We start from the raw sequence: 18,529 nt of genomic DNA, 5'->3' as shown, positions 1-18,529 counted from the left end.
TCACTTATTTCATCAGCATCATCATAATCATCATCATCATCAGCAGCAGCAGCAGCACCGTCCGCTGCCTTCTGATCTTTCCTGAAAATAAAAATAATAATCTGTGAGAAAAATAACAAAATAAAATATTTAATTTGTTTAAAGATAGACAAAAATAAGGAAAATGTATGTGTGTGTGTATATATATATATATTTATACACACACACATACATTTTCCTTATTTTTGCTATTTTTATTATATATATATATATACACACTCAATATATCAAATAGTACAATTTAACATATGTTAAGAAAGTTGTAGAAAATAATTCTCTCTTTCATTGTTTAGAATCTATTAAAAATTTATTAATTATATAATTTTCAGAAACTTACGTTTTTTTTGGTTCAACACTACGTGTATATCTTAAAGTGGCTTGCACAAGCCATTTGGACATATAAGCTATCATTTCCTTCTCTGTAATCGTACCATCTGTAATACGCACAGCTCCTAAAACAGTTATATTTGTAATACTATATAATACTATATATACATATAGAAATATTAAACTAAAATAAATATTAAAATAAACTAAAGATTAGCTTAATAAAAACTTACGCATAATACACTTCGCGAGCAACAAATCTTTGAATCCCATTTTTTTTAATTTTCCAGCCCAACTGTACTGTTTTGCTATTTCATTTGTAATACTTCTTTTTAAAATGTTTATTATTAATTCTCGGCTGTCACGTCCGCCGATTTTATTCAACGAAATAGCCTATAAAAATCATAATTTATTTAAATAACTATTTATACCTAATTACGTATTTTATAAGTATATATATATGGAAAAAAATATTCACCATTTTCTCGAAAAAATCTTCATCTTCCAGATCTTTCTCCATGTTTTGGACTTGTTCATGTGTTTTTAAAGGTAAAGCTACAAATTCCTCTAAAATTGATGCTTCTTTTTTTGTTGTATTATTTATTTGGTTTGCCTCTATTTTACAGAGGCGATCATCAACTAAATTTAGTTTTGTAAATATTTGGTTCAATCTTCTTAATATTTCAGGCAGCACATCTACAAAAAACAGCAGAATACATTCAGAACACTCGCATAATAATTGTTATTATAATACAAAAATATGTAGATTTGTCCGTATTAGAAAAAATTTATTTTGAAAGCTTTGTATAGTAAACATATATGAAATATATAAACAAGGCAAATCAGAGCCTGTGAGATTAACGCATCACCAACCGCGTATGGTTCTGATTTGCCTTGTTTATATATTTCGTGTTCGTTCATATTATAATTTCATGTCTATAAAATACATTATTTCATAATACAATAGTATTACTTTTGCCTGCAGTGTCTAAATAAGTGACTGAGGGCTCCTTTGTAAGATTTCTGTTAGAACTAGGATTATCAAATTCCACGCTTTGCATTTCGTTTCTCTTTGAAGGTTTAGTGACAATTAACGTTTTTGGCAATGGTGGTACTGGAAGTGTCTTATTTGCTTCTTGATGTTTAGAAATGGTATCATTTCTAACGTTTACGTTATTGTTGTTGTTTTCATTGCTTTCGTCTGAAGAGTAATTATAATTTGTAAATAGTTTGTTTGGGCGTGATATGCGTTTTTGACATAAATTTTCCTTCTCAGAAAGATCTAAATCGGAATAATCTTGAGCAAGCTTTACTTTTTCCATTCCTGACTCGTACGTATCTGAAAATTAATGACAAATACAACATAAAATTTTAATTGTTAAATAACAAATATTAAGATTGTAAAATAATTTACTCACTTGCGGTCCCAAAAATGCGCAGAATTTTGTAAGCAGTCCACGTACTATTATCTGGAGAAATTTCGTCAATTATTGCTTTACGAAGCTTTTTTTCATTCGTAAAAGGCGGCCAATGACACATTGTTTCGTCGTCAAATATCCACAATGATGGCACCAATTGGAGTCCATCATCAAATAGGACTATTGTAAATCGTGACATCTTGAATCTTCCATAAATATAGCAAATATATAAATATCTTGAAGCAATCGAAATAAAAATTAAACTAATTTGTTTTTAGAAAATAGTATTAATATAATCAGACTACACATTGTAGATTAAACATTACGAATTCAAAATTAGAATTTGATTAATAATTTGTATTTCGATTTGTAAATAACACAGGCCCACAAAAAAAAAAGTTTGCAGTACTTTTGACCAGACATACTTTTTCTTTCGTATTTTTTGACGCTGAATCCGAATCTGCAATAAAAATGTAGCCTTCTCCTGCATATTTTTAACTTTCCTTAGAAAAACCCCATTTTTTACGTTTTTTTCGTGGTTTTTTAAAATTAAAAAAAAATGGAAGAAAGATACGATTAATTTGACTTCAGAATTGAATTCTACGGTAAAAAATACATCAAAAACCATGTCTTGAATATTTTTTTAATGAGATTTCAACCCCTCATACGGCGTTGAAAAGGCTAAAGAACCAGAAAAAGCCAACATTCATTCCAAATTTGATTAAAACGCGATTAAAATTTGATTCTACAACTTTGAAAGAGTTTATAGGCATTATAAATACTACTCTGGGGATTTTTGAGGTCGCTGATCATGAATTTGATGTCAGATTTTTTAAAAGACCACTCCCAGGAGACGTTAGTGGATAGCATACGGGATAAATTAATTGGTTTTTGATAGTACCACTATTGAGTACTAATACTTGTTTGAGATATCATAATACGTCTCGAATACAAGTGACAATTGTGATTGGGCTTCTTTCACCCCAACTTGAGCTTCAGATTAAACTAACACTTTATGTTTAAGATGGCAAAGATCTATTCCTATCGATTATGCTGATAAAAATCGAGCAGAAGAATATTTAGATTTACTTAAAACTTATTTTTCAAATAAAGAATTGTATTCGATAAAACATATTTCAGAAAGAGAGAGAGAGAGAGAGAGGGGGGGGGGAGAAAGAGAGAGAGAGAGGGGGAGAAAGAGAGAGAGAAAGCGTTGACACCTAGTATCCGTCACCTCGCCACTGAAATTCAGATTTGTTAGCAAGTATTGCATTATCTCAATTACAGTATCATTAAAAGTATGAGACACTTTCTTGAAATTAGCTGAAAATACTATACCGGGGTTTATTAGCGTCGCTGATCATGAATTTCAAATCCAATTCACAATTAACAGTCCAAATAAACCTTGTTTTCATGAACCATGTTATGGAAAACCGCCAAAATAGTATTTGAAACATCGATTTTCAGAAAAACCAATTAATTTATCTCGTATGCTATCCACACGTCTCCTGGGAGTGGTCTTTTAAAAAATCTGACATCAAATTCATGATCAGCGACCTCAAAAATCCCCAGAGTAGTATTTATAATGCCTATAAACTCTTTCAAAGTTGTAGAATCAAATTTTAATCGCGTTTTAATCAAATTTGGAATGAATGTTGGCTTTTTCTGGTTCTTTAGCCTTTTCAACGCCGTATGAGGGGTTGAAATCTCATTAAAAAAATATTCAAGACATGGTTTTTGATGTATTTTTTACCGTAGAATTCAATTCTGAAGTCAAATTAATCGTATCTTTCTTCCATTTCTTTTTAATTTTAAAAAACCACGAAAAAAACGTAAAAAATGGGGTTTTTCTAAGGAAAGTTAAAAATATGCAGGAGAAGGCTACATTTTTATTGCAGATTCGGATTCAGCGTCAAAAAATACGAAAGAAAAAGTATGTCTGGTCAAAAGTACTGCAAACTTTTTTTTTTGTGGGCCTGTGTAATTAATCGCAAAAATAAACATTCTTTCTTATCGCTGATTTAGTGATTTATATAATAACGTAGAACAAAATATACACGTGAATATAATATATTCGTTGGTCTTTACTTGAGTACGAATTAGATAATTTTAATGCTATTTGTTCTAATTGAGTCAGTTTTAATTTTAAACTCACAATTCTTAATCTTTTCAATGTGTATTATAGCCTTATACGAAATAATTTTACGTCAACAGATAATTTCATAACATAAATTTAATAATATTATATTATGTTGCCAACAAGTCAAATTAAAAAACTAATTTAAAATTAATTTATTAATCTTATATAGAATAAAATAGTATTAAATAAAAAAAAAGAATTTTCAGAACTGTCGGATTTTTATTATATCAATATAATATCGTTACATGTCAGTTGTCAAGTATCTATAGAAAACATAATTATAGAATTAATGTACCAATTGTGTGTACCAATTAATAAAGCAAAAAAAGTAAAAAAATTTAATTAACATTTATAATTTTATATTTGTTTATTATAATAAACTTAATTCACAGAAATAAAAGAAATATATTTTATGTATGTATAATAGGAAAAACAATGCTTAAATTATCTTTGTAAGACATTTTCCACATTTTAGCTTCAATTTTTTCACATGGTCATACACGTATACGATCGTTTTCAATCACAATTTGAATATTAAAAGTATTCGATTCGCAAGGTAACAAGTACAAATTTTTTACATATTTTAATTTTTTCCCAATAATTAATTTTGTGTTATCTTCAGTTTGTACAAAGTTTAAAACTAAAACAACGGTTCCATTTTCTAAAAGTACACAATTATTTCCTTGATTATCGCAGTTAATCAAGTATGAATGACTCTGAAGTATTTTGAATTGAGAAATAACATTATATCCTTCAATCAGAGGTCCAGCTGTGTGACATTTTTTGAATAATATGCGATCATGAAAGTTAACACGATTTGAAGTCTTTCAATTTAACATTTCTATTTCAGCGTACCGTTTTACTAATTGCTGGAGAGGTTTATCTGGTTTACGAATCAATGTTTTAATACCCTGGAGGCCTGCCCCGGCCCTATCTTAGGGTCCATCCGCCACTGCTATTTGGTAGTGGGGATTTTAATATATACTAGAGGGATCTTGGGGGATGTGGTCACTCTACGGCGTTGTGCTCGTCGGTGCCGTTTTATACGGAAGGCCAGTCGGAAGCCAGCATGTACGCGAATACCTCCACCGGCACTTATTTGGTCAGCGAGCAACCTTTTCAAGGATCCTCCATGGCAATCGGCATTGCATCCATCGAGCAAGATACCAACATCGCTCTGGAGTCGCATATCACTGTGTTAAAAAGCAGCATTAGGTGTGAGGTCTGGATAGCTCAGTGGTCTAGAGCAGTTGCCCGGAAAGCGAAAGACTCGGGTTCGATTCCCGATCCAGCCATTTGCGCCTCACATATTTTTCTAGTCTGCGAATATTGTTTTCTAGCAATTATTCGTTAGGCTGAAAAATGTGTGAATGCTCTCTCCACAGGATATGCGTCAATGCCGTTGCCACGGATGGATTCTGTCGCTCGTTGATCAAATGGACGTAAAGACACGTCCGATCTCCTCCCACATACATCCCTATCTTTCTCTGGAAAGGTGGGATGTCATATGATTTTCGAATGGAAATGTACTATACTCATCTAAAGGTCCATATTTCCTAACATCTGCACAAATGTGCAATAAATTGTGAATATTATGAGAAACATATTGTTCACCATAAATTTGAGTGAATGTATTAACAAAATACTCTAGTAAACTTTGCGCATAGTCTATATTACTCATATGTTTTGAAAGAACTGGACTAACGAGAATTATCATTGCAACGTGTAAACTTAAAAAGTTTAAATAAACATCTTCTCTTAAAATATTTTTTAATACGACTGGACCAGTATATAGGAGGAACTGTCGAAATTCTGTTGCTTTCCACAATCTAAAATCTATTAAAGATCTTGGTCTACGATGATACTCATAAGGCACTGTGTTTCGTAAATTAAGTAACGCTTCTGATATCATTTGTTTCATTTGATTTGAAAGTTTCACTGAACTTGGTCCGTTATGCCAAAGTAAAATTAGTTTCTTGACAACTCCTAAACATACTAGATGCATATAATCTAGTGGTACGGCTGTTACAGGTTTAAAATTAGGAATATTAGTTAATATTGTTTCTCCTGTTTGATAATTATTATATTTATGATTAATAAAATCTTCATCTGTTCTTAAAATAAAGTCATTATTTTCCGAGAAAAAGCATGTTCGTCCATTAATATATTTCCCTCGAATAGTACATTTTGTACAGCTGCTATAACCATTAAAATTTATAATATTTAAAACAAAAGATTTAGCTGGAGCATCACATATTAAACCATCTATCTTAATTTCAATCTTTTGTCCGTTATGAATTAATGGATTATTTATTACATCAATTGCTTCATCAACAAACTTTTGCAGAAAAACATTACTATTTGCAGGTTTTGCTTCGCCATAGTATGCCCCAACAATATATACTAATTTCGTAACAGAATTAAGACACAGTATAGGCCACAAAGAAGCATTACCAGATTTCGTAATTGGTAGTCCGTCAATATTTATAAAAACTCTAAGAATATTAGTCGAACCTACTTGTTGCATATGATCTCGTAACATTTTCTCAAGAGCTTTCTTAAAACCAAAATGATAATAATTCATTTCTGCAGGAATGCATTCCACATTTCTGGGAGTATCTAACAAAGTTCGCGGATCTTTGGGAAATGGTAAATTTGTACGTTTCCGTAAAATAAGCAACAAATTAGCTAGAGCTTTGTGCGATATACGATTATCTATATACCAATTACATAAATCTTTTTTAAATTCATCAAAATTTTCTGAATTTTCAATTTTATCCCCAGAATCATTTTCGAAATCGAATTCTATTTCGTTTTCTGACTGTAAATCCTCAACTTGGCAAGGTAATTCTACATCATCAAATTCGCCAGTTAGATCTATATTATTATCATCGATATCAGATTCAACAATATTATTACTTAAATTAATATCATTGTCATCATTATCATAATTGTCGAAATTATTCGAATCAGTACTTGGTTCTGTAATTGTATTGATAGTATAATTTTTAGATATTATTTCTGGACTATTCTCATCAGCGGAAGATACATGATAAGAACAACCCGGTATTGGCTCAGATATGACATCTATATCCATAGCTGTATTTTTTGCAATTAACCTTCGAACGTGTCGTTGAGAATAACACGAAAATCTTTTCCGTTTCTTATCCATTGAAAAAAGTGTATATGTACTCACTGCGAATTCAACTTACTGCCTCAAATTCAACTTGCTGCAAATTCAATTCACTGCAAATTCAATTCACCTTTGATGAATATAATAATTAGAGACCTGTAATAATATGAAACATTATTAATTTTATTTTGAAGTAACACAGAAACAATAAAAATTTAGAATACTAAACAATAATAAATTAAAAGAAGTGAGAAAAATGAACAATTCTATATCAATTTAAAAATGTGTATATAAAGAAGGATTTTAATATTGGATAGTTAGTAGTCTTATATTGAATAAGATATATAGATAGCCCTAAATAACTCTTAATATGTGCATTGAAATACTATGTACACTTAATATCATTTTTTACTTTTCGATGAATTAATTCTACTGCCAAGCAAAACTTTTTGCGAAGAATAGTGTAGACATTGTAAGATAAAATTTGAATACATATGATCAAAGATTTATTATTTATATAATAGATGTATAACATAATATATTTAGTATATTTTAAATTATACATACGTCTGAGTATATTTGGGAATCCTTTTTTTACACACTCTCTTTCTCGATGATCTTCAAGCATCAAAAGGGCTAATTATTTGCCACTTATTATTATTATCGATAAACCTAAAATTGAAAAAACAGATTATTATTTGGTTTTAATAAATATCAAATGTATGTATTTTTGTATCTATAAATATTTTTTCGTATCTATGTCTAATATTAATTGAATGCTACACGCATACTTTAGTACTATAGAGAACATCAAGAATTTGCATATATTAATTTATTCTAATAATAACTATTAAATCTTTTTAATTTAGTCTATTATTATTCTATATCTTATTCAAAAAATTAATGATTATATTCTTATCAATCTGAATATTATATAAATACATATATAACTTTTGGTCGTTATAAATGTGAAAATAAAAGGCATAATTTTTGGAGTCTATAACCAATTAAAATAATAAAGTTAATAAATTCTAGAAAGATTAAAGAATATAGTTCTAACAATAAATTGTTGTCCGATGCTGGTCGAGGTTGGATCTTTAGTTGAATAAAGTAAACATATATATTTATTATTCTATTTTTGACACACATGATACTTTAATTTTTTATTAAACAATTATTTACACGTGTGTATATATATATATATATATATATATATATATATATGTATCAAAGCTTATAATTTTTATAAACTTGGGAAACATAACCTTTTTTCTCCTTTTCTCTCTTATACACGATAACATTATTAACTTTTCTGTTAAAAATATAACAAGATCGACATTTCATCGATTTTTATATGTTAATTATATATAGTGTTTTACACATACCTTTTATACGTGAGACAAATTTATCTTCAACAAATACACATACACACACTGTTCGATGCAACGCACGTGCCACCAACATGCTATCTGCGATCCCGCGGTAAATGTGATCACATTAGGTTAAATATAACATGGCCGCACCCGCGACAACCGAGAATCGAGAATGCGCGCCAAACATATATCATATGAAAGGTTTCAGAAATTTTGCATTTGTAATGTTACAAAATACTACATTGCAGATACATTTCAAATGTAAGGTTTCAATCAAGATGATTGCAGAAATGTTGCAAATGTAACATTTCAAAAAAGATAGTCTCAGAAATATTACAAATGTGATGATACACAATTGAAACATTGAAACGTCTCTGCAACGTAACTGAAACTCTTTGTGCTATCAGGGAAATAAAGAAAACAGGAAAGACAGACAAATTACAAAAAACGGATATCAAGAAAGAGAGGAAGAAACTACCGAAAACTGCGGCAGTTTCCATTAAAGGTACTACAAAAGACTTCTCTTACGCAGAGGCTTTGAAGCGAGTTAGGACAGGAATATCCTTATAGAATCTAGAGATTCAAACCCCAAAAATAAGAAAGAGAATGAATGGTGCTACCATCATAGAAATTTCTGGTCCAGATAACACTGAGAAGGAGGATCTGCTTGCTAAAGAGATGAAGAAGTTACTGTTGGATGAAGCACTGATTACAAGACCCAGTATAAAAGGTGAGCTAAGAATCTTTGGCATGGACGAATCTGTTACGCCAGATGAAATTCGAGAAGCTATCGCAATAGAAGGCGGCTGCAAAATTGAAGAAGTCAAAGTGGGCAGGATCGGTCGCACACGATCCGGTACTGGTGTGATATGGGTAAAATGCCCACGAAATACAGCAATAACGATGGCTGACAAAAAGAGAATCCCGATTGGTTGGTCCATGGTTCGGATAGAAATGATGAAAGCACGCCCAATACAGTGCCATAAGTGCTGGCGGACCGGGCACGTTAAAGAAAAGTGCAAATCCGACAAGAATTACCGGGGCTGCTGCTTTAAATGCGGCGCAGAAGGGCATATTGCTCTAAACTGTACAAATACGGTTAGATGTAGGATCTGTGTTGACATAGGTCTGAAGGGAGACCACCGGATGGGATCTAACAGATGCACAGTAACTAAATTACCTGTATCCCAATCCAATGATAGGAACACGTCAATTCTGACGCCGAGTACTCCTACTGTTCCAGTTTTCAGTTCGCAAAAGTCTGGTGCTTCTAATGGCCACCCTTCAAATATATTGGAGACACTTGATACCAATTCATCATGCCGGAGGACAGATGATGGACAAACACAGATGGACATGTAATAATATTTATATACTATTTACATATGTACATACTTACACTTAACTATTTACATATACAGGGTGGACCATTTTAACTTTTAATGGAGAATAACTCGAAAACCAAGCCCGGGAGAGAAAAATGTTTCAGACAAAAGTTGTTTGGTTTCGAGGGGGCCATAAGATGGTATCATTGGTTTGACCTTGAAGAGTTATTTGAAGGTCACATGAAGGTCACCTTTAATTTCTTAAATGGAACCTACTATTTGTCATTGCATACTCTTGTAGCTTATCTCGAGAGCTTTCCAAAACACTATAATTAAGTACCGTTTCGTTAAGTACTTTTTGAGTTATGAGGCTTGAAATAATTTCTTAATTTTACATAAACCGTAAAATATCTTGTAAAATATTTATTTTTCGATTATCTTACCTTAATACTTTTATGTACAAAATAATGAGAGGAATCAACTGGTGTAAAGAAAACACATAGTTGTTTTTAAGAAAAAAAATGTAATTGTTAATTGCAAATTACATTTTTTTTTTCGAAACAATTTTGTGTTTTCTTTACACCAATTGATTCCTCTCATTATTTTATACATAAAAGTATTAAGGTAAGATAATCGAAAAATGAATATTTTACAAGATATTTTACGGTTTATGTAAAATTAAGAAATGATTTCAAGCCTCATAACTCGAAAAGTACTCAATGAAAAAATACTTTATTATAGTGTTTTGAAAATCCCTCGAGATAAGCTACAAGAATATGCAATAAAAAATAGGTGGTTCCATTTAAGAAATTAAAAGTGTCCTTGACCTCACCTTAACGATACCATCCAAGGTCAAACCAATGACACCATCTTATGTTACCCTCAAAACCATACAATTTTTGTCGAAAACGTTTTTCTCTAAAATGCTTAGTTTTTGAAAGAAAAGGGGTATACGGGTGGTCTAGGACACCCTGTATATATGCATATATATATACAATAGAGAAAGAAAAAATAAAATGACATAAATAATAATAATAGTAGCCACAAAACACACTATATATAAGCAAGCAAACAAAGAGAATTTTACTGAGGCGTGTAACGTGAAAATTAAAGACGTAGTAGTACTAATGGACGACACGCAACGTAACGCGATGCTATGAACGCCATCTACCGATGTAGATAAAAGTAATACAAAAGAAACTAATACAGTAACTCTTATACAGAATATATATAGAACAGAAACGCAATGAAATATATTCTATAATAAAAAAAAGTAAAACTAAGTAAGTAGTTAATTATAACACTCCCACTACTTGGTTATACGCGCAAAGACAATAATTCTTTAAGAAAATTAAAGCGTCCTCGAGCTAGTCCCTTTGTTAAAATATCGGCAAGTTGATATTCAGATGGTACGTATTTCATTTTAACTCTACCGCTTTGAATTTCCTCTTTAGCAAAGTTCCACTTATTGTCAATATGTTTAGTGCGACAGTGAAACTGAGTGCTTTCACCATATCGAATTGTACCTTGATTGTCACATAATAATACTAATATATTCTGATCGTTATTGAGAGAAATAATCAATCGTCGCAACCAAATTAGTTCCTGTATTGCCGCAGCAGCTGCAATATATTCACTTTCCAACGTTGAAAGTGCGTTTACTTCCTGCTTCCTTGAAGTCCATGTGACTGGTCCGCCACACATTGTCATGATGTAACCACTCGTCGATTTATGATCATCCTGATCACCAGCCCAGTCCTCGTCGGAATAGCCTATCAAGGTCTCTTCGTCGTCTTTGGATCCGTTGTAAATAATGCCTTGTTCGATAATTCCTTTTAGATATCTAACGATTTGTTTGGCTGCCTTCCAATGCTGAAGACCTGGATTCTCCTTGAATCGACTTAACAAATTTACGCCAAAAGATATATCTGGTCGTGTCATGTTAGCTGCGAACTGTAAAGACCCCATTAGCTCATTAAATGGTTTGTGTTGCATTTCTTCTTTTTCTTCATCATTGTGAGGACACATGTCCTTTGAGAGTTTGATAGTCGGGTCTACTGGTATTGAAGAAGGTTTTGCATCTTCCGTTCGAAATCTATCAATTATCTTTGTAATGTAAGAATGTTGATGGAGTTTAATCGTTCTTCTTTCTCGATCACGTTCGATTTCAAAACCCACGAAGAATCGCGGCTCCTTAATCTTGACTTCGAAAGCTGCTTTGAGATCATTTAAAAAATTAGTTAAGATTTCCATTGAATCACTTATGACTATTCCATCATCTACATACAGTGCCAAGTAGATGTAGTGTTGATCTCTGCGTCCGATATAAATACAGTCATCTGCATTTGATCTTTCCATGGAAAAACTTTTAAGTACTGTATCAAATTTTCGATTCCAACATTTGGTGATTGTTTTAATCCGTACAAACTCTTTTGCAGTTTCACACGATGTCCTTTTGGCCATGGTCCATCAGGTAATTCAATCCAAATATTTTCTTTTAATTCGCCATACAGAAAAGCAGTTTTGATATCAAACTGCATCATTTGATTTGAACTGCAAGATCTTCTTTTGCTGCCTTGGCGAACAAAACTCGACAACTATCCACTCGAGCTACTGGTGCATATATCTCTTCGTAATCTATGTCCTTGCGTTGTGTAAACCCTCGAGCTACTAAGCGTGCTTTGAAGCGATCCTCTTCACCTGGTGTCTGCTTTAATTGGAACACCCATCGACAATTTATAGCTCTTCGATCTGCAGGCATTTCTTCTTCATACCATATGGAATTCTTGATATGCGACTCAATCTCCTCGCTGATCGCCTTCTTCCACTGTTCTGCTTCTGGACTTGATATTGCCTTCGCATATGTTTGTGGTGGTTCAATTGCCAGCATGGCATGACCATACCTTGCGGGCGGTTTTATCGTATCCCGTGATCTCAGCGTCCTTACATCGTGTTTAACCGGTTCTTCTTTGTTCGATGAATCTTTAATTTGTTCAATATCTGCTTCTCTGTTAGTTGGATCCATTGGCTCTTTATTATCAGAATTTATATCATCTCCCACTGTAACAGTTGCAAATTCGAAGTCTCCAACTTCATCATCAAACTTTACATTTGTTGCGTGCGTAAATTTCCGTGTTTCGGGATCAAATAACTTGTAATTGTTTTATTCTCCTTGATATCCAATAAAGATTCGTTGAACTGCCTTCTTGTCTAGTTTACGTCGTAATACCTTTGGCACTTGTGAATATAGCATGTTGAGCCGAATACATGAATATTGATATATCTGGCTTTTTCTTGTGCCGCAGTTCGAACGGCGTCTCATTATTGTTTTTAACTGTAGTAATTCGATTCAGAACTTGAGCTGCTGTCAACACAGCCTCATTCCATAAGTATTTCGGTACATTTCTTGCGAACATCATTGAACGCGCACTTTCCATTAACGTTCTAATTTCTCGTTCCGCCTTTCCATTCTGTTCAGGATTATGCGGTGCTGTAGTCTCATGTACAATTCCTCTTCTTGAATTGTCTAAGTAGGAATTCATTTACAAATTCGCGACCATTGTCTGATTTTATTACCTTAATCCCTGAACCGAATTTTGTGTTGACTATATTGCAGTATTCAATTATTTGTTGAGCTACCTCTTCTTTATTGCGTAATATATACCGTTCGAAATTCAGTTGCATTGTCCTTCATAACCATGAAGTATTTACCGCCATTTAATGCCATCTCTTCTATCGGACCGCACACATCCGTATGAGTAACACATCTCTCCTGGTTTTACTTCCTTTGAAATTATTGAATGAAAAGATCTTCTTGCTTGTTTGCCATACTGGCATGCTTCACAAAAGAAAGATGTTTCATCATTGAGCTCGATACCAGTTACTGCGTTATTCTTAATCATCTTACGTAATGTGTTTGCACTTGCATGACCCATTCTTTCATGCAGTAGTTTTAGTGACATCTTTTGAGCTGTGCAGGCTTGCGCTGGCCACACTGGTCTAAATTTCATCTTATATATATTAGTATCCCAGAATCCATATGCATAGACTTGACCATTTCGAATTACTTTAACCTCCTGCTTGCTAGTTATTATCTGGAAATAGTTATTTGTTGCGGCTTTAAAACTGAACAGGTTCTTACCTAGTTCTGGTATCCAGCGAACATTATTCATTGTAACTGTCTTCCACTGGTGATTTACCCAGGCTTCAACTTTTATTTGACCGATACCTTTAACTGATAATCTTCTGTTATCTGCTAGACCAATTGTCTCATTGGTTTCTCTTTCTTCCATTGACCAGAATGCTTTTCGATCAAATGCCATATGGTAACTAGCTCTGCTGTCTGCAATCCAATCCTGTGAACTCATAACTGTATTTGCTTCTTCAGAATTACATAGGAAAGTTGTACCTTGCTTATTGTCGTCTTTTGGCTTTTACCTTGTTTTCTGTTTTCTTAAGTAAGAAACAGTCCATCTTTTTATGTCCTGGTTTCTGACAGTTGTGACACTTACCATGAAATTTTCCCGTCAATTTTGTTTTTCCATTAACCTTGGATTCGTTCTTTGATTCGTTTTGCTCGAATCTCTTAAACTTTGACGATTTTGACGCCGCTAACGCCATCACATCATCATCACGTTCCTGCAAACGTTCGTCAGCATTCATTAACGCATTGTACAACCTGTCAAGAGTTTGATCCACATCCGGCCGGTTGTCCCATGTAGTACAGAAGTGAACAAAACTTGACGGCAAGCCATCCAGGATAATCGCTATCACATTTAAATCTTCGATCTTTCCTCCTGCTGCTTTCAGTGCACTAAGCGTCTTCTTGATGTTCCCAATGTAGTCAGTCATCGACAGATCCGGAGACATCCTTGAATTATGCAGCTGTCTATATATACATACAATTCGTTGACTCGATTTCTTTTTATAGAGTCCTAGAATTGTCTCCCACATCTCATTTGCAGAATCACAGCTCATGATGAGATTAATCACGTTCTCCTCAACTGTTAAGCCAATTAATCTTCTTGCGCCTTTGTCCTTCCTCAGCCAATTATCCAGCTGTTCCTTCTCAATCGGCCTAGGCTCAGTTCCGTCAAGGACTATCAAGTCCTTTCTCCTGCATTATGAGCATTAATTGGAACTTCCATACTGGAAAATTGTCTTGTCCTGACAATTTCTTAATTGTGGCTAGTTCATTACTAGACGTAGTCATCTTTATTCGTTTTATTACTTACTTTCTCTCTCTCTTCTCGTTTACGGATATAATTTTATTAAATCGATATATCTTATGCGTGCACGCTCGTCTCGAGATATATCCGTATTGACTTGAACTGTACAGACAATTTACTCTACTGCTGAATAATTTGCGCGCAGTGGAAGCGCAGACTGGGCCCATAATCTGTTATATCATTTCGTTGTCTCACATACAAGTCCAATCAGAGTAGCTATACACCATAGATATAGGAATATAGAGATGGAGCGTCAGCTTAATACTTGGACAAGGGGGGGAAGCCACTGCGGGAAGGACGACGAGGAAAACATATGCCACGTTTTTATTGGACGTTATTCTGCGCATGCGTCGTAGTGTACGTCAGTACAAAATTCGCGAAGAGGTTAATGTGTAAAAAGCAAATAGTATCGGACTCTCTAGGTAAATGAAATAAATTATTTATTATATAATTTTGAGATAAAACACATCACGTTCTTATTGGATAATGTAATTTGTAGCATATGTCTGTGTGGGCTGCTTGCACACGTGTGTAGCGTATATATAAGTTATATTGATTAAAAATGTCATTTTTGTTTGTAGTAACAATAACACAATTGTGCATTTTAACAATTACAATTACAATTCAGCCCTGTAGATATATAAATGTATAAAATTATATAATGTATAAACATATAGTATGTGTGTTTTAGATTATTTCATTATTTCATTAGACAATGGTCCAATGTTATGTACCATCTTGCAAAAACAGATCGGATATGAGTGGTTGGAAAAGAAGGATAAATTCCGGACAAAAGAAAAAAAAGTTTCATTCCATAGGTAGCAAATTTATACATGTACTAAAAATAATGCTAAATTTGAATGTTTTATTGTGATAAATCTAATTCTTAACGATATATAATTGTATAGGTTTCCAAAAGATCCGATAGCACGTAATCGTTGGCTACAGATCTTAAATCTGGATGCATCGTTAATTTCTGTTCGAGCATATTTATGTTCAGATCATTTTAAGGAAGAAGATTTTAATAAAAGATGTGCAAATGCTACACTTCTACCTAATAGTTTACCAAAAGGGATAGAGGTATGAGCAACAATAAATATTTTAATAAAAATGATTTTCTCTTTTTCCCTTTCCTATTTATATTTTTCAGAAAGAACATGAAACAGACATATTATCCGTTTCGAATGAGAAAACTGTAGAAATATATTTATCCGACAATGATGTTTGTAAGATGCAAGAAGAAGGAAATGCACCAAGGCTAAGAACACCAGAACAAAACAATACATCATTATTAATTACAGATTGTTCTACAGGTAAGAATATGATTTTAATTATAATTTTTAAAAATCTATCGAGATATTAAAATAATTTTTATATTTAGCAGTACCTTCAACGTCAACTGCAGACAAAACAACTGTGATGTCACCCACAAAAATATTTAACTCTCCTGAGAAATGCCGATTGAGGAAAAGAATTGCATATTTAAAGAAGAATTATAGAAATAAAATTCGAAGTTTACAACAAAATGTGCGTAGGAAAACTTGCGAAATAGCTACATTAAAAAGTGTTTTGAACCATATAAGGGAGAAGAATATGTTAAATAATGAACAAGCTGATGTTCTACAAACATTAGGTGAGTCAAAGAGTGATGACATTTTTCAACAACTAATGAAAAGAAAGTGTGTGCCTAAAAAGTATAATGAAAAGTTACGCTGCTTTGCTGTAACACTGCATTTCTATTCTCCACGTGCCTATGAATATGTTCGCTCTATGTTTTATTCTTGCTTGCCGCATGTAAAAACTATTTCTAAATGGTATAGGAACATTGAAGGGAAACCTGGTATTAGTTTAGAAGCATTGAATGCTATCAAGCAACGCGTAGATAATACTGAATATCCATTGGTGGGATGTTTAATTTTCGATGAAATGGCAATTCGACAGCATGTTGAATATGATGGTATAAAATTTAGTGGTTACACTGACTTAGGTGATGATATTGCATGCGATGATAACACACTTGCAAGTGAAGCTTTAGTTTTTATGATTGTGTGCATTAACAATGGATGGAAAATTCCTATTGCTTATTTCCTAATAAACAAAATGAATGCCGAACAGAAAAGTAATCTTGCGTTACAATGCATTTCTGCTGTACACAATGTTGGCATGAAAGTGGTATCCATTACGTGTGATGGGATGAATACGAATCTAACAAGGAGATGCCACGAACTGCGAACTTTACTTTCGAATGAGCTATAGTGCATTCGAAAGGGGAGGTCAAATCATTAAATCGTGTCAGAGGTTTTGGGTGTATAGGTCTTAGTTTCTAAGAAATATGTATCTAAATGTAAACATTTTCTAACTGTAAGGGAAATACAATAGATAATTTACACTCAGCATGAAGCGCGGTAGCCGTAGTGGTTAAGCGTGCGTCTAGTATTTTGTCACATGCCCAAGCTGGGTTCGAGACAGCATGTGTCAATTTTTTTTTTTCAAATGACTGTTTAATTAAATTTTTTTAAATTCTTGTACATGATTTATTGTGCTGATTTTTTATGTTTTATTAAATATTTTGCACTTATGTGTTGTAAAAAAATGACAATAGCTTTTACATGTTTTTTATGTCTACCTTTTTATTTATTATAAAATTCTGACATCGCTGTACAATGTTGAGGATGAAAATCTATATAAAAGCATTGAAAACATAAATGATTCGCACACCATGAACATTTTATTTCTACAGTTTTAAAAGTTCGTCAACTTCTGCTTTAACGGGCCCCAAATGTGTCTACCGGTTGATACTCTCTAGAATATTCGTTTTCTCTAACGCATGCGTATAGCAATGACTGTTAGGGCGACGTCTTCTTTGTCATTCTCACGAGAGTCTGTTAGGAAGTACGTGTCCGTTTATTCTCTGTGTGAAATATCGATTTTATATTACTGTAAAAAAATGGAAGCGGCAGGTGTGAATCCATTTTTAAAAGAGCATATCCAGTCTTTGGCAAAATGTGATATTTCGAAAGAAGATTTAACTGACAGTATTGCATATTTTAAAGGTAAATATTTTTTATACTTTTAAAACTTTTATAATACATTTTTGTATACATGTACGACAGATATACAGAAATATATAGGTATATTTAATTATTTTTGTAGATGTACTGTTAAAATTTGATATAATTTATGCCGAACCACCCAACAAATTTACGCATTTTGCCAAAGAAGTTGCTGGAAAATTGTTTGAAAGCTTTGTAACAATGTTGGGGAAGTGTGTGATAACAGAGGAAGTTGAATATTTTCCACCAAATGAAGAGGAAGCGAAAGTCGAAGTACAGGCATCGCAAGAATCGACATTATCATCATTATCATCGGAAGAAGAATATGTACCACCTGAGAAAGTTTCTTATCTAGATAGAGTACCCTTCGATATAAAATTGAAAATTGTTATGACCGCGAATGAACATCCAACGTGGAGCTTTCAAGGTTTACAAAAGCGTTTTAAACAACACTTACGCAACAAAAGTGATATAGCACGTTTTAAAAAAGATA

General features: G+C 32.8%; 1 protein-coding gene across 3 annotated transcripts; it reads right to left on the bottom strand.

The window, feature by feature from the left end:
- Positions 1–371: 371 nt before the first annotated feature.
- LOC145960515 (uncharacterized) lies at positions 372–8,482 on the bottom strand. Of its 3 annotated transcripts, none has more exons than XM_083080049.1 (8): positions 8,443–8,482; positions 7,625–7,729; positions 7,121–7,213; positions 1,785–1,990; positions 1,340–1,705; positions 845–1,062; positions 600–759; positions 372–491 (listed from the first exon to the last, which is right to left on the bottom strand). In XM_083080049.1, exons 4-8 carry the CDS (start codon positions 1,981–1,983, stop codon positions 373–375), a joined length of 1,062 nt encoding a protein of 353 aa, XP_082936175.1. In that variant the 5' UTR covers positions 1,984–1,990; positions 7,121–7,213; positions 7,625–7,729; positions 8,443–8,482; the 3' UTR covers position 372. The 3 variants fall into 3 exon arrangements, with proteins under 3 accessions (XP_082936175.1, XP_082936176.1, XP_082936178.1); XM_083080050.1 differs by having other exon boundaries at positions 7,137–7,213; XM_083080052.1 differs by lacking the exons at positions 7,121–7,213; positions 7,625–7,729; positions 8,443–8,482 and having other exon boundaries at positions 1,785–2,052.
- Positions 8,483–18,529: the final 10,047 nt, after the last annotated feature.

The sequence above is a fragment of the Camponotus vicinus genome, unplaced genomic scaffold, assembly GCF_025532165.1.
Source record: "Camponotus vicinus isolate PSW18456_S1 unplaced genomic scaffold, iyCamVici1.0 SCAF_10, whole genome shotgun sequence".
NCBI classification, from domain to species: Eukaryota; Metazoa; Arthropoda; class Insecta; order Hymenoptera; family Formicidae; genus Camponotus; species Camponotus vicinus.
This window is presented reverse-complemented; position numbering and strand designations above follow the sequence as displayed.

Coding starts and splice junctions, on each gene's coding strand:
- LOC145960515 (XM_083080049.1), bottom strand. CDS start 1,983: ATGTCACGATTTACAATAGTCCTATTTGATGATGGACTCCAATTGGTG. Junction 1,706..1,784: donor GCGCATTTTTGGGACCGCAA/GTGAGTAAATTA, acceptor ATTAATTTTCAG/ATACGTACGAGTCAGGAATG. Junction 492..599: donor GCTCGCGAAGTGTATTATGC/GTAAGTTTTTAT, acceptor TAACTGTTTTAG/GAGCTGTGCGTATTACAGAT.